The sequence below is a fragment of the Budorcas taxicolor genome, chromosome X (genome assembly GCF_023091745.1).
Source record: "Budorcas taxicolor isolate Tak-1 chromosome X, Takin1.1, whole genome shotgun sequence".
Taxonomy (NCBI): domain Eukaryota; kingdom Metazoa; phylum Chordata; class Mammalia; order Artiodactyla; family Bovidae; genus Budorcas; species Budorcas taxicolor.
Genome location: NC_068935.1, coordinates 143793919 through 143808873, shown reverse-complemented (window position 1 = coordinate 143808873; position 14955 = coordinate 143793919). Strand labels below are relative to the sequence as shown.

At 47.2% G+C, this 14955-nt stretch overlaps 1 protein-coding gene across 1 annotated transcript in view; it reads right to left on the bottom strand.

Annotated features, from left to right (window-relative positions):
• STS (steroid sulfatase) overlaps positions 1-12477 on the bottom strand; it is an 83980-nt gene extending 71503 nt beyond the window's left edge. Inside the window, exons 1-4 of the mRNA XM_052663439.1 lie at positions 12341-12477; positions 10500-10621; positions 10255-10377; positions 5731-6154 (exon numbers count right to left, since the gene is read on the bottom strand). Coding sequence (XP_052519399.1) covers positions 5731-6154; positions 10255-10377; positions 10500-10621; positions 12341-12477 — 806 coding nt within the window. The remainder of the gene's footprint in view (positions 1-5730; positions 6155-10254; positions 10378-10499; positions 10622-12340) is intronic.
• Positions 12478-14955: the final 2478 nt, after the last annotated feature.

Sequence of the window (14955 nt, the reverse complement as noted above, 5' to 3'; positions counted from 1 at the left end):
AGACTGTTTCAGCTTACGGACTGCTCTGAAGGTTATCTAGCCCGCCTGTATAGGTTCCTCCGGCCACATGTGATTGTTTACAGCCTCCCAACCTGAGAGGCACGAGATGTTTTAGACTTACTAAAGGCAAATTCTTTTGGGGAGTTAGAAATTATTAGTATAATGGGTTGGTTAGGAATTATATTGGTGAAGGGTTTTTCATTTGTTGTGCCAATAATTGCTGCTAATTCCCTGCTCTGGGTGGGACAAGGATGTCTCAGGTCAAACCTCTCTGCTGACAGACTAGCTTGTGTGACAGGATTATCCATACTCCTGCCACTACGCACATGATTGTTTACTACCTCTCAACCATAAACAGCACAGAGAGTTTTGGAGTATTTTGAGAGTCTTAATTAGCACAGGGCTTTTTCTTCCTGTTGAGTCAATGATTGCCGCCAGGCCTCCATATCCTTAGGCACCTGGGAATATATTAATCAATGTATTTGGACTATAGAAAAGGAAATATAGTAGTTTTTAAGGTTAGCAATACTAGACTTTTTGAGATAATGGATTTTCTCTTTTGTAATAGATCACTGTGCTTTGTTATAAATCACTGTGTCCTTGCTATGTGAAAATGTAACTTTATCACTATCTTAAGACTAAATAGATCTTAAGGGGAACATTGGTGAAAGGATTTTCATTTGTTGGGCTGATGTTTGCTGCTAAATCTCCATATTCCCTGCCCTTATAATGAATATAACTAGCTTATAGGAGAAATAAGCATTAACCTTTAAGCATATAGGAGAAATAAGTATTAACCTTTAAGATTAATCATGTTAACCTTGGGTTAAATAAATTCCTTTCTTGATTGTAACTCACTACACCCTCACCCTATAGGAATGTAACTTTATTTGGAGGGTGGTGCCTGGTTTAAGAAAAAACACCCTTGGAAAAAATAAGTTTTCGGTTATCAGAAAGAAAGGATCATAAAATCCCTAAGACCTTTTTATGTGAAGCACCTGATTTTGATAAAGGTCAGGACTGCTGACCCCCGCGTGACTCTGTATTCATCCCTATATGTAACAAAAGGTATATAAGCAAACCCAAAAATAAAGAAATTGGATCAGTTTCTGGAAAGACTGATACCCCCACGTCGTTTCTTTCTTGCTCCCAGTTTTTCTGGCTGAATTCCCATCTGGAGCATGGGTGCTATTCCACGTAATCCAAGTTATTCAGCCTCTTTTTCTCCACTAATCTTCCTACTACACTATCCGTTTCTAATCTCTCTATATATCTGTAATTAAAGATGTATTTTTCCAAGGACGCCGACGCCGTCCCCACCTTCGAATTCCCTGGATCCACCGGGGCTGGACCCCGGCAGGAATCCACTTGCCCAAGCAGGAGACCTAAGAGTTTGCAGCTTTGACTGAGTTTGATCCCTGGGTCAGGAAGCGGCCCTGGAGAAGCAAACGGCTAACCCACTCCAGTACTCCTCAGCACTTCTGCTACTGACTCGCCCTGAATCTACGTCTCATAAAGGCGGTTGCTGCCGTTCCGTCCTGTCCTGTCCTTTGCGACCCCAGGGAATGCAGCCCACCACACTCCTCTGTCCATGGGATTCTCCAGGCAAGAATACTGGAGTGGGCTCCCATTTCCTTCTCCAGGGGATCTTCCCGACCCAGGGATTGAACCCAGGTCTCCCACATTGCAGGCAGATTCTTTACCATTGAGCCAACAAAGAAGCCCCATAACGGTGTTAAGAGCTGCATTTGTCAGGATATTCTGGTCAAAGAGATAACACATTTATGTGCCTTCAGATCCTTGAAAAGACTTTTTATAAATGTGGCAGCATCACCACTCATTACGGTTCTCTGGGGCCATATTAAAGTGATTCTGTCAAGATCCTTAAGTACAACAATTCAGCAAATCAGATATCTTCTCTAATAGAACTATGTTACCCAAAAAATAGTTTTACCTAGATGCTTCTTTTTTAATGCAATGATAACTTTGATTGGGATATATCTTTACTAGACTTATTATGGTCATCATTTCGTAATGTATTTAAGTGGCAAATCACCATGTTGTATACCTGAAATTTAGCATAATATTGTCCATCAACTATATTTCAAAATTAATTTTAGACGTTTTTAATGAGGACAGCTCAGAGAGAAAAAATAAATTAAAACAACAACAACAACAACAACAACAAAAAAACATGAGTAAGCAGCTAACCTAGATGCTTTTTAAATCTTTCCGTCTTCAGATAATGCACGTGAGAAGTGCCTTAAGAAGGGCGCTGTGGTACACACATGGTAGTATTTTAACTAATATTGACCACTTATATATTGCTCCAACACGGGCAACAGGCATTTCCTGGGTTGCCCAAAAAGTTCATTTGGGTTTTTCGTTAAGATGTCACTTCACAGTCCATGGGATTCTCCAGGCCAGAATACTGGAGTGGGTAGCCTTTCCCTCCTCCAGGGGATCTTCCCAACCCAGGGACTGAACCCAGGTCTCCTGCATTGCAGGTAGACTCTTTACCACTGGAGCCACCAGGGAAGCCCAAGAATACGGGAGTGGGTAGCCTCTCCCTTCTCCAGCGGATCTTCCTGACCCAGGAATCGAACTGGGGTCTCCTGCATTGCAGGCAGATTCTTTACCAACTGAACTCTCAGGGAAGCCTAAGATGTCACAGAAAACTCCAAGCGAACTTTTTGGCCAACCTGATGCACTGGAATCACCCCTTTGAAGACAAAACCCTTTAAAAATAACTCAGTAACCACAACCACCAACTATAATATTGCTAGAATATCCTAAACATCTAGTTCTGAAAGAAAATTGCAGAAACCTGAGTAAAATCAAGATAAACTGGTTGGACAGCCAAGTATTAGAGAAATGCAAATTCAATCTGCAATGAGGTCCTAGCTGACACCAGTCAGAACAGCCAGCATCCGAAAGTCTACAAATAGGGACTTCCCTGGTGGTCTAGTGGTTAAGACTCTGTGCTTCCCATGCAGGAGGCCTGGGTTCGATCCTCGGTCGGGAAATTTACATCCCACATGTCGTGCAGCATGGCAAAAAATTAAACAGACAACAAAAAGTCTACAAATAATAAATGCAGGAGAGGGTATGCAGAAAGACAACCCTCCTACACTGTTGGTGGCAATGTGAATTTGTGCAGCCACTATGGAGAACAATGTGGAAATTCCTTAACTTAAAACTATCACATGATCCAGAAATCCCACTCCTGGGCATGGTTTTCTGGACAAACCCATCACTAGAGAAGATATATACACCTTAATCTTTATGACAGTGCTATTCAGAAAAGCCAAGATATGGAAACGATGTAAAGGTCCACCAGCAGAGGAACTGGTAAAGAAAACGGAATATTACTGAGCCATGAAAAAGACGGAGATAATGCCATTAGTAGCAACATGGATGGAGCTAAAGATGGTCACACATAGTGAAGTTAGGTCACACAGAGAAAGACAAATACCATATGATATCACTTGTGAAATCTAAAAAAAAAAAACCAGTGCAAGCGAACTTATTAACAGAACAGAAATAGCCTGATGGACATAGAAAACAAATGTATGACTGGTTACCAAAGGGGACAGTGGAGGGGGTAAAAATTAGGAGTTTGGGATTAACAGATACACACACTACTATATATGAAATAGATAATCAACAAGGACCTGCTGCCCACAGCACAGGTAATTATATTCAATTATAATAAACCTATAATGGAAAAGAATCTGGAAAGTATTATCTATCTGTATGTTATAGACAAAACTGAATCACTTTGCTGTACCCCTGAAACTAACATAACATTGTAAATCAACGCTGCTTCAATTTAAAAATAAATAAAAATTTAAAAGTTTAAAAAGATAAACTGTCTGAGATTCAATACCCTCGGGCTAATCAAATGTTTTTGGATCCCCTCTCACGATCATACGCTGAGGAATCCACTAAAATTCCTTCTAATCGTATGAATATTCACATATCATATAGTTTCAATCATCTGTGTCAAAATACCACCTGCTGCAAAAGACTGACTCGCCCTGGAAGTTGAGTGTCACTCCTGAACCCTGTCATTTAAAAGGGGCAGTGTATCACTCATCTCCCCCTGGCAGGTTTCTGAGAGATTTCTGGTGAGTGGAGACGGATATAAGAAGGTTTCGCTGTTTCAGCAAGATTTTCGAGCACGAGTCTGTTGTATTTTGGCTGAAACGTGTAGGTCTGACATCCACAGAGTACCATTCTACTTCAGAACTGCCTTTCTCTTATTTATAAAACAGTAAGGTTAACCCAGGAGGTTAACCTTAATAGTGTAAGGTTATACTTACACTACTATTACTTACTTGAAAGTGTAAGGTTATACTTAGTGTAAGGTTACACTTATTAAGTGTAACTTAATAGTGTGAGGTTAACTCCTTCCCAGGAGATAATAAGAGCTTTGTCAGCCACGCAGATTGGCACTCCTTGCTGAGTCACGATGTCAATTTAGTGTCACAACCAGATTATTTTTTGAGAAAATGAAAACAGAATCAGGTAGAAAGCATCAGAAGCAATCCCTGTGAGAAGTAATTCGTTTTGGGAAAGGTTTCAGCTAAACATCTGCGGGTGACCTCTTATCGGATGATGGTGTAAAGTGCACGTCTTCCAAAGTTCAAAAGCTTTTGCTGCCTTCTAGAAAAACGTAGCCAGGGAGTCACAAAGAGTCGGATATGTGTGTTAGTCACCCAGTCGTGTCCAACTCTTTGCGACCCGGTGGACTGTAGCCCGCCAGGCTCCTCTGTCCATGGGATTCTCCAGGCACGAATACTGGAGTGGATGGCCATGCCCTCCTCCAGGGGAATCTTCCCTCAAAGAGTTGGACACAACTGAGCAACTAACACTTCCAGTTTCTTTTTCAGGCAGCTTAACAAGAGGAGAAACCTGTAGAGGGCCTTCCCTGGAGGTCAGTGGTTAATAACTTGGTTGAAGTTACTTAGCACACACACACTCACGCACGCAGGCATGCACGCACACACACATGAGCACTGTGAACACATCCCAGGTGGCTCAGTGGTAAAGAATCCACCCACCAACCCAAGAGACCCAGGTTAGACCCCTGGGTCGGGAAGATCCCCCCGGAGAAGGAAACGGCAACCCACTCCAGTATTCTTGTGTGGAGAATCCCATGGACAGAGGAGCCTGGTGGGCTACAGTCCACGGCGTGGCAAAGAGTCGAACACGACTGAGCACACACACACACTCATTTGCACAGGATGGGGGGGACCTGGCAAAGAGACTCTGGGAGGAGCAAGCCTACAGCATTGCAATTCCCAAGACCCACCTAGGTCAGTTCAGTTCAGTTGCTCAGTCACGGCCGACTCTCTGCAACCCCATGGACTGCAGCATGCCAGGCCTCCCTGTCCACCACCAGCTCCCCAGAATTTACTCAAACTCACGTCTGTCGAGTCGGCGATGCCATCCGACCATCTCATCCTCTGTCGTCCCCTTCTCCTCCCGCCTTCTATCTTGCCCAGCATCAGGGTCTCCTCCCCTTGCTCCCAACACACACCTCTGCAAAGCACGCCATCTCCTTTTCCACGTGCATCCTTTGGAGACATCGCCGCCAAGCACAGGAGTTGGCAAACACGGCTCGCCGGGCAGCGCGGTCCCTCGTCCCCTCTACCTCCGCCCAGACCCCGGAGACGGCGCCGTCCGCGCGGCCCAGGCCCCGTCGGGCCGGGAGAGGGGACCCACCGACGTAGCCAGCGGGCGGCGTCCGCCGTGAGCCGCTGCGTGAGGTTGTCGTAGGACACGGGCTGCTGCGTGACGCCCCGGTTCCGCATCAGGAAGCAGTTGAGCGGCCGGAAGTAGTGCAGGAAGCCGAGCAGGAGCCCGAGGAGCAGGGCGGCCAGGAGGAAGAGGAAGAGGAACACGCAGGGGGGCGCCCGGAAGAGCCGCAGCCACTTGAGCGCGGCCAGGGTCAGCAGGGCCACGGCGATGAGCTGCAGGGGCACGAACACCAGCAGCCGGAAGGCCCGGGTGAACACGCTGCCCTCGCCCGGCTTGCAGTCCCGCAGGTTGGTCCCGGGCAGCCCGTGGAAGTAGTCGAAGCCGTGGCTGCTCGGGTGGTGACAGAAGTCGCCGCGCTCGTGGCAGCTGATACCCAGGTGCCACTTGCCTGAGGGCGCAGACCACAGGGGCGGTGAGTTTAGAGCCAGCGGAACCCACCCTCCCCGCCCCCCATGCCCAGCTCAGCTTTGGACACCTGTGGGCTGACATCCTGTAGGGCCTCTCTGTTCGATCATCATCTATTCAGTCCCGTTCCGCTCCTTTGCCCTAAACGGTCTAGGGTAGGAACTACTCATGCCACCAGAAAACAAGAGGCGATTTGGGGACTGGGAGATCCAGGGGATCTTCCCAACCCAGGGATGGAACCTGGGTCTCTTAAATCTCCTGCCCTAGCAGGCAGATTACCTACCACTGAGCTACTAAGGAAGCCCCAGTATTATACTTCATAGGCAGGAGAAAAAAACTACAGAAGAAAACACCAATGCTTTCTGGGACAGGTGTTTTTTTATTTTTATTTGTTTTAATATTCTCTTTTCTTTCTTTTTTTTTTTTTTTTTTTTTGAGATGTAGTCCCTAAGTCATGTCCAGCTCTTTGCAACCCCAGGGACTGTAGCCCACCAGGCTCCTCTGTCCATGGGATTCTCCAGGCAACAATACCAGAGTGGGCTGCTGTGCCCTCTTCCAGGGGATCTTCCTGACCCAGGGATCGAGCCCACATCTCTTATGTCTCCTGCACTGGCAGGTGGGTTCTTTACCACTAGGGACACCTGGGAAGCCCGTTTGGGACATGGACCACTTTCAAAGTCTTTATTGATTACAACACTGCTTCGCATCTGCTGGATCATGGAAAAGGGAAGAGAGTTCCAGAAAAACATCTATTTCTGCTTTATTGACTATGCCAAAGCCTTTGACTGTGTGGATCACAATAAACTGTGGAAAATTCTGAAAGAGATGGGAATACCAGACCACCTGACCTGCCTCTTGAGAAACCTGTATGCAGGTCAGGAAGTAACAGTTAGAACTGGACATGGAACAACAGACTGGTTCCAAATAGGAAAAGGAGTATGTCAAGGCTGTATATTGTCACCCTGCTTATTTAACTTATATGCAGAGTACATCATGAGAAATGCTGGGCTGGAAGAAGCACAAGCTGGAATCAAGATTGCCGGGAGAAATATCAATAAACTCAGATATGCAGATGACACCACCCTTATGGCAGAAAGTGAAGAGGAGCTAAAAAGCCTCTTGATGAAAGTGAAAGAGGACAGTGAAAAAGTTGGCTTAAAGCTCAACATTCAGAAAACGAAGATCATGGCATCTGGTCCCATCACTTCATGGGAAATAGATGGGGAAACAGTGGAAACAGTGTCAGACTTTATTTTTGGGGGCTCCCAAATCACTGCAGATGGTGACTGCAGCCATGAAATTAAAAGACGCTTACTCCTTGGAAGGAAAGTTATGACCAACCTAGATAGCATGTTGAAATGCAGAGATATTACTTTGCCAACAAAGGCCCATCTAGTCAAGGCTATAGTTTTTCCAGTGGTCATGTATGGATGTCAGAATTGGACTGTGAAGAAAGCTGAGCACCAAAGAACAGATGCTTTTGAACTGTGGTGTTGAAGAAGACTCTTGAGAGTCCCTTGGACTGCAAGGAGATCCAACCAGTCCATCCTAAAGGAGATCAGTCCTGGCTGTTCTTTGGAAGGACTGATGCTGAAGCTGAAACTCCAATACTTTGGTCACCGGATGCAAAGAGCTGACTCACTGGAAAAGACTTTGATGCTGGGAGGGATTGGGGGCAGGAGGAGAAGGGGACGACAGTGGATGAGATGGCTGGATGGCATCACTGACTCCATGGACTTGAGTCTGAGTGAATTCCGGGAGTTGGTGATGGACAGGAAGGCCTGGCGTGCTGCGATTCATAGGGTCACAAAGAGTCGGACATGACTGAGCAACTGAACTGAACTGAAACATTTCTTATAAAATGTGAAGTACATCAGTGAATTAGGGAGCACGTCACACAAGAGAAAAAGTGATGGTGGCTTTATGACAAGATGTGGGAAGGAAGAGAAGGGTTGTTTTGCTCCCATGAGATTTTCCATGATTTGTCTGATGACCTACATAGACCCAAGTTCATCAAAGGAAAGGGGAGAAGGATTCATTTCCTATCAAGAGAATAAAATCAGTGGGAATGTCAAATGAGAAACATTCAGATGCAATTTTATTACTGCCATGTAAGATGAAAATCTTTATCAATAGTATGGTGTGTGTGGGTGTGTGGTGGTGTTTACTGTGTGTGTGCACAACTATGCATTTTTCTGTCATCTACCATATATTTCAACTTTCTGCCTCTGCGTCTCATCCATCCAACATCCACCATTCATTCATGCATCCAGTCACTCACCCACTGACCCACTCACCCCTTCAGCCAGCCAATCAGTATCCACTATTCATCCACCCACCCATCTATGGATTCACTGTTCATCCATCCATCCAATATCCATCGTCCACCTACCATCCATCCATCATCCATCCATCTACCATCCATCCAACCAGCACCCACCATCCATCTACCATCCACCCATCATCCATTATCCATCCATCCATCCATCAATCCAGTATCCACTATCCATCTACCATCCATCATTCATCCATTATCCATCTACCATGTACCATCCATCCATCCATCCATCCAGTATCCACCGTCTGTCTACCATCTACCATCCATCCATCCATCCAGTATCCACCATCCATCCATAATCCATCTACCATCTATCCATGCATCCATCCAGTATCCACCATCCACCTTCCATTTACCATCCATCCATCATCCATCCATCCACCATGCATCCATAATCCATCTACCATCCATTCATCCATCCAATATCCACCATCCGCCTTCCATTTACCATCCATCCATCATCCATCCATCCACCATCCATCTCCCTTATCCCATCCATCATCCATCCACCCACCATCCATCCATCCATCCATCCATCCGGTATCCACCATCCATCTACCATCTACCATCCATCCATCATCCATCCACCATCCACCATCCATCCATCCACTATCCATCCATCAGCATCCACCATTCATCCATTTATCTAGTATCCATCATCCACCTACAATCCATCCATTATATATCCATCCATCCACCCACCATCCACCCATCTCTCCAGTATCCACCATCCACCTACCATCTACCATCCATCCATCACCCATCCATCCATCACCCATCCATTCATCCACCATCCATCCATCAGCATCTACCATTCATCCAGTAGCCATCCTCTGTGTATCATCCATCCATCATCCAACCACCCACCATCCATCCATCCATCCAGTATCCACCATCCACCTACCATCTACCATTCATCCATCATCCATCTCCCTTCTCCCATACAGCATCCATCCATCCATCCAGTATCCACCATCCATCTACCATCCATCCATCATCCATCCACCATCCATCATCCATCCATCCACTATCCATCCATCAGCATCCACCATTCATCCATTTATCTAGTATCCATCATCCACCTACAATCCATCCATTATGTATCCATCCATCCACCATCCACCCAGCATCCACCCATCTATCCAGTAACCACCATCTACCTACCATCCATCCACCATTCACCCATCCATCCAGTAGCCGCCATCCACCCATCCAGTACCACGCATCCAGTATTTGCCATTCACCTCCCATCCCTCCATCATCCATCCACCTCTCCATCCATCCAGTATCCGCCATCCACCTACCATCCATCTATCCACCATCCATCTACCATCCACCAGCACCCATCCATCCATCCATCCATCCAGCATCCACAGTTCATCCATCAGCCATCTCATCTACTGAGCTACCTCTCTCTGTCTCTGTCACCTGACTCAGCTATCTCTCCATCTATCCATCTGCCCATCTGTCAGTCCATCTGTATGTCTATCCTTATCTACCTATCACCGATCCATCCATCCATCGACACACATACACAGAGATACATAAATAAGGAGCACATCCACATTCAAACAGTGCATACAGATGCCTGCTGTTTTGATTTGGAGTTGAAATTGTTTCTTCCCTGTCTACAGTTCTGCAAATTCTATCAGCCGTGTCACCCTAAAGATGGCTGTGGTCACGCCCTCCCCACTCTCCCAACCACCCCGCCCAGATCCTCAGTCCCCACACCCAGCCGCCCATACCTATCAGAGCCGTGGAATAGCCTTGATCCTTCAGAAGCTTGGCAAACGTAATCTCACTGGGCGGCAGTCCTCCAGAAGAGGCCGAGAAGAGGAAGACTCCCACTTGGGACTGAGATGCTACTCCTGAGCAATGAGAAATCTACCATGAAGACGGGGAGGACCATTAGGACTGGGAGGAGGACGAGTACCGCAGGGCAGGAGCCGGCAGGGGCGGGCGGGGGCGGGGGTGGGGGTGGGGGCGTTACCTGAGCGGACAGGGTACCGGCCGGTCAAGAAGGCTGCCCTGCTGGGCGTGCAGAGGGGCGACGCTGCCAGGTGCTGTGTGAGCTTCGCGCCCCCTCTGGCCAGGCGGTCGATATTGGGAGTCCTGGAACAGAGACTCGGTCACTCATCATGATCTTAAGAAAGCTTCTTCGGGGGCTTTGCACAGTGAGTCGCTTCTCAGTAACCCAGGGAAACAGAGCCGTGTGTCTTGGTGGGAAGGGGACGACAGAGGATGAGATGGTTGGATGGCATCACTGACTCGATGGGCATCATTTTGAGCCAATTCTGGGATACAGTGATGGACAGGGAAGCCTGGCGTGCTGCGGTCTGTGGGGTCACAGAGAGTCGGACACGACTGAACGACTGAATCACAACACGTGGTGGGAAGAAGGGAAGGAAAGGGAGCTGAAACAGCCCCACGGCTCTGAGTAAGGATAAAACCACACTGAGGGCTCCACGATCAAGGTCAGCCCTCTCTGGGGGACCTCACTCACCCAGGGCTCTGAGCTTCTGGTTTAGGAGGGAGACGACAAGTCCTGAGAATGGGCTGCTGGGACCAGGGGGATGGAGATGTTCCAAGGTCTCTCTCCTTCTCACCTGTCCCTGCCAGTTGCCTACGTATCCCCCCCCCCCCAGTCACCTCTGTGCCCCAAAACGGGAAAGCTCTGGGGGCAGCCTGACTCTCCTCTTCTCAACCACAGCCAAAGAGATGCTCTGAAGGAGTTCTCATCAGGCTCTGCCTGGTGACTTAGGCGGGAAAGACTCTGCCTGCAAGGCGGGAGACCTGGGTTTGATCCCTGGGTCGGGAAGATCCCCTGGAGGAGGAAATGGCAACCCACTCCAGTATTGTTGCCTGGGAAATCCCATGGACAAAGGAACCTGGTGGGTTACGTACATGGGGTTGTAAAGACTCTGACATGGTTGAAGTAACAGCACACAGCACACACGTGTGTATATATATGCTGCTGCTGCTGCTAAGTCACTTCAGTCGTGTCCAACTCTGTGTGGACAGAGCAGCAGCCCACCAGGCTTCCCCGTCCCTGGGATTCTCAAGGCAAGAACACTGGAGTGGGTTGCCATTTCCTTCTCCAATGCATGAAAGTGAAAAGTGAAAGGGAAGTCGCTCAGTCGTGTCCGACTCTTAGCGACCCCATGGACTGCAGCCCACCAGGCTCCTCCGCCCATGGGATTTTCCAGGCAAGAGTGCTGGAGTGGGGTGCCATTGCCTTCTCCAGTGTATATAGATATATATATATACTAAAACAATATTGTAGATCAATTGTACTTCAATTAAAAGAAAAAGAATTGGATGCTAATATGGAGAACAAGATAGATTTAGGATATTATTATGAATTTATTATTATAAATTCTTACCTATGACTGTATAGCCCTTTTCTTTCTTTTGATAATTAGCAGACGGTAAACTTTAAAGACTTGATTGCAATTTTAAAAATTAAGACTCCTTAGTGGGACCAGTTGCCTATTACATTAATAAACTTTAGGAATATCACATCTAATAGCATATCTGATATGAACTGTTGTTGTTGTTCCGTCATTAAGTTGTGTCCGACTCTTCCGGACGGCAAGGGAATTCCCTACAAGGGTGAAGAAGACGAAGCTCCTGCTTTTCGTGATCTCGGTTTACATGGCTCGAGGGCAGTCTTGGTTTTCACTGTCTACATATAGCCTTACACATGGCCTGCAGCTGGAGGAGAGGGTGGGCTTTGCACATCTCCACGTGGTCTGTGTTCCACGAACACCCGCCGCCTGTCACGGGGCGGCCAGCCTGTGGAGGGGGCCCTGTGTTGACCCATCGCCACACCTGAGAGTCTTGTTGCCGTAGCAGCCGGGGTCCCCGATGCCAAGGTCGTCAGCCATCAGCAGGACGAAGTTGGGCTTTGATGCCACCCGGCTCTGGGCCTCGCAGAGGAACAGCAGCAGAAGCAGAAGGGTCATCATGTCTCTGCAAAGGGCGAGGGCAAGAGAGTCACAAAGGATGCTGGCGGGAGGGACCGTTCTCCTTCTCTGGGATCCTCCCTTCTCGCCCTCCCCCTGGAAGAAAAGGTACTGTCCACCCACCCGCCCCGGATGGTACAGGATCCAAAGCAACTCAGACGTCATGTGCATGCTAAGTCGCTTCAGTCGTGTCCGACTCTCTGCGACCCCGGGGACTGCAGCCCACAAGGCTCTTCTGTCCGTGGGATTCTCCAGGGAAGAATCCTGGAGAGGGTTGCCATGCCCTCCTCCAGGGGATTTTCTCCGACACACGGACTGAACCCCAGTTTCTTACGTCTCCTGCGTTGGAGCCACCTGGGAAACCTGAGACATCACCATAGAAAGAACCGCATCCTCTCTGCCCTGTGTATTTGTTTCTACAACAAACATTTCTTTCTCCCTGCACAGCGCTGACCTTTCCTTTCTACCTCAAACCAAAACACAGGCTCTGTCTGGAAAAATGAAAACACAGTCATCTCCTCTTGAAAAATGAAAACAATCATCTCTTTAAGGCAGGCTCTGTCAGCAGCCAAAAGTTCTCTACTCTGCACTGGAAAAGCAACAACAACAAAAAAATACAGGCGTTTCAGGATAATCCAGTTGTCGATGTCAACCCCTTTCTAAAATTAGCCGTGACTGTCACCTGTAGGTACAGCAGCTTTCAAAAGGGAAACCTGCAGATGTGGGAGTGTCGCAAACCTTTCCAAGCTCAAGGAAGACAAGGTTCATTGCCTGGAGCAGCACTGGGTGCTCAGTTCAGTTCAGTTCATGCCAGTCGCTGAGTCGTGTCCGAGTATTTGTGACCCCATGAACTGCAGCACACCAGGCCTGTCTGTCCATCACCAACTCCTGGAGTCCACCCAAACCCATGTCCATCGCGTCGGGGATGCCATCCAACCATCTCGTCCTCTGTCGTCCCCTTCTCCTCCTGCCCTCAATCTTTCCCAGCATCAGGGTCTTTTCCAATCAGTCAGCTCTTCACATCAGGTGGCCAAAGTATTGAAGTTTCAGCTTTAACATCAGTCCTTTCAATGAACACCCAGGACTGATCTCCTTTAGAATGGACTGGTTGGATCTCCTTGCAGTCCAAGGGACTCTCAAGAGTCTTCTCCAACACCACAGTTCAAAAGCATCCATTCTTCTCCTCTCAGCTTTCTTTATAGTCCAACTCTCACATCTATACATGACCACAGGAAAAACCTTAGCTTTGACTAGACAGACCTTTGTTGGCAGAGTAATGTCTCTGCTTTTTAATATGCTGTCTAGGTTGGTCATAACTTTCCTTCCAAGGGGTAAGCATCTTTTAATTTCATGGCTGCAGTCACCATCTGCAGTGATTATGGAGCCCAGAAAAATAAAGTCTGACACTGTTTCCACTGTTTCCCCATCTATTTTCCAGGAAATGATGGGACTGGATGCCACGATCTTAGTTTTCTGAATGTTGCGCTTTAACAATCAGAACTAAGGGTGCTAAGAGGTGGCAGCAAGCACAGTGGAAGGAGTGAATTAATCGCACCCCACAACAAAAGACCCCACACGCCACGGCTCAGACCCTGGCACCGTCAAATAAATACATATATATAAAAACATAGCTTTAAAGGAACTGTGTCTCTAACTTCTGTATACATATTGGATAAAATATACAAGCGAAAGCTCGGAAGCAACTCTGTAAGCCTGTCCGCCTCACTTTGAGCATCTCTCACTCTATGTTTACGACTTGGTCACCTTAAAAACGAAGAACGTTCTACCTAGATGCCCATCGAGAGATGAATGGATAAAGAAGTTGTGGTACATATATGCAGTGGAATACTACTCAGCCACGAAAAGGGACATGTTTGAGTCAGTTCTCATGAGGTGGATGAACTTAGAGCCCGTTAGAGTGAAGTAAGTCGGAAAGAGAAAGACAAACAGCATATATTAAGGCATATATAAGGAACGAAGAAGATGGTGCTGATGAACCTACAATGGAGATGCAGACACAGAGAACAGACTTGTGGACACAGTGAAGGGCAAGCAGAGGGTGGGAGGAACAGAGACAATGGCGCTGACACACAGACATCATCACACGGAAAACAGACAGCCGGGGGAATCTGCCGACTGATGCAGGGAGCTCTCTGACCACCTAGAGGGGTGGGGTGGGCTGGGAGGTTCAAAACGGAGGGGACGTGTGTATTCCTACAGTTGATTCATGTGGATATACGGCAGAAACCAACACAATATTGTAAAGCAATTATCCTCCAATTAAAACTAAATTAAGAAAAAAAAGAACGTCTGAAATTTTATCTTAGTAGTCACTTTCAATCCCACTGCATGAAAACTATTATCATAATAACCAGAACTTATTTTTCACCCACAAACATGGAGTAGAACAGGTGTTCCTAAAGATGTTTCAAACTCTTAAAGGACTTAGTTGATAAAAGTACTTAAAATGAAATAAAAGTG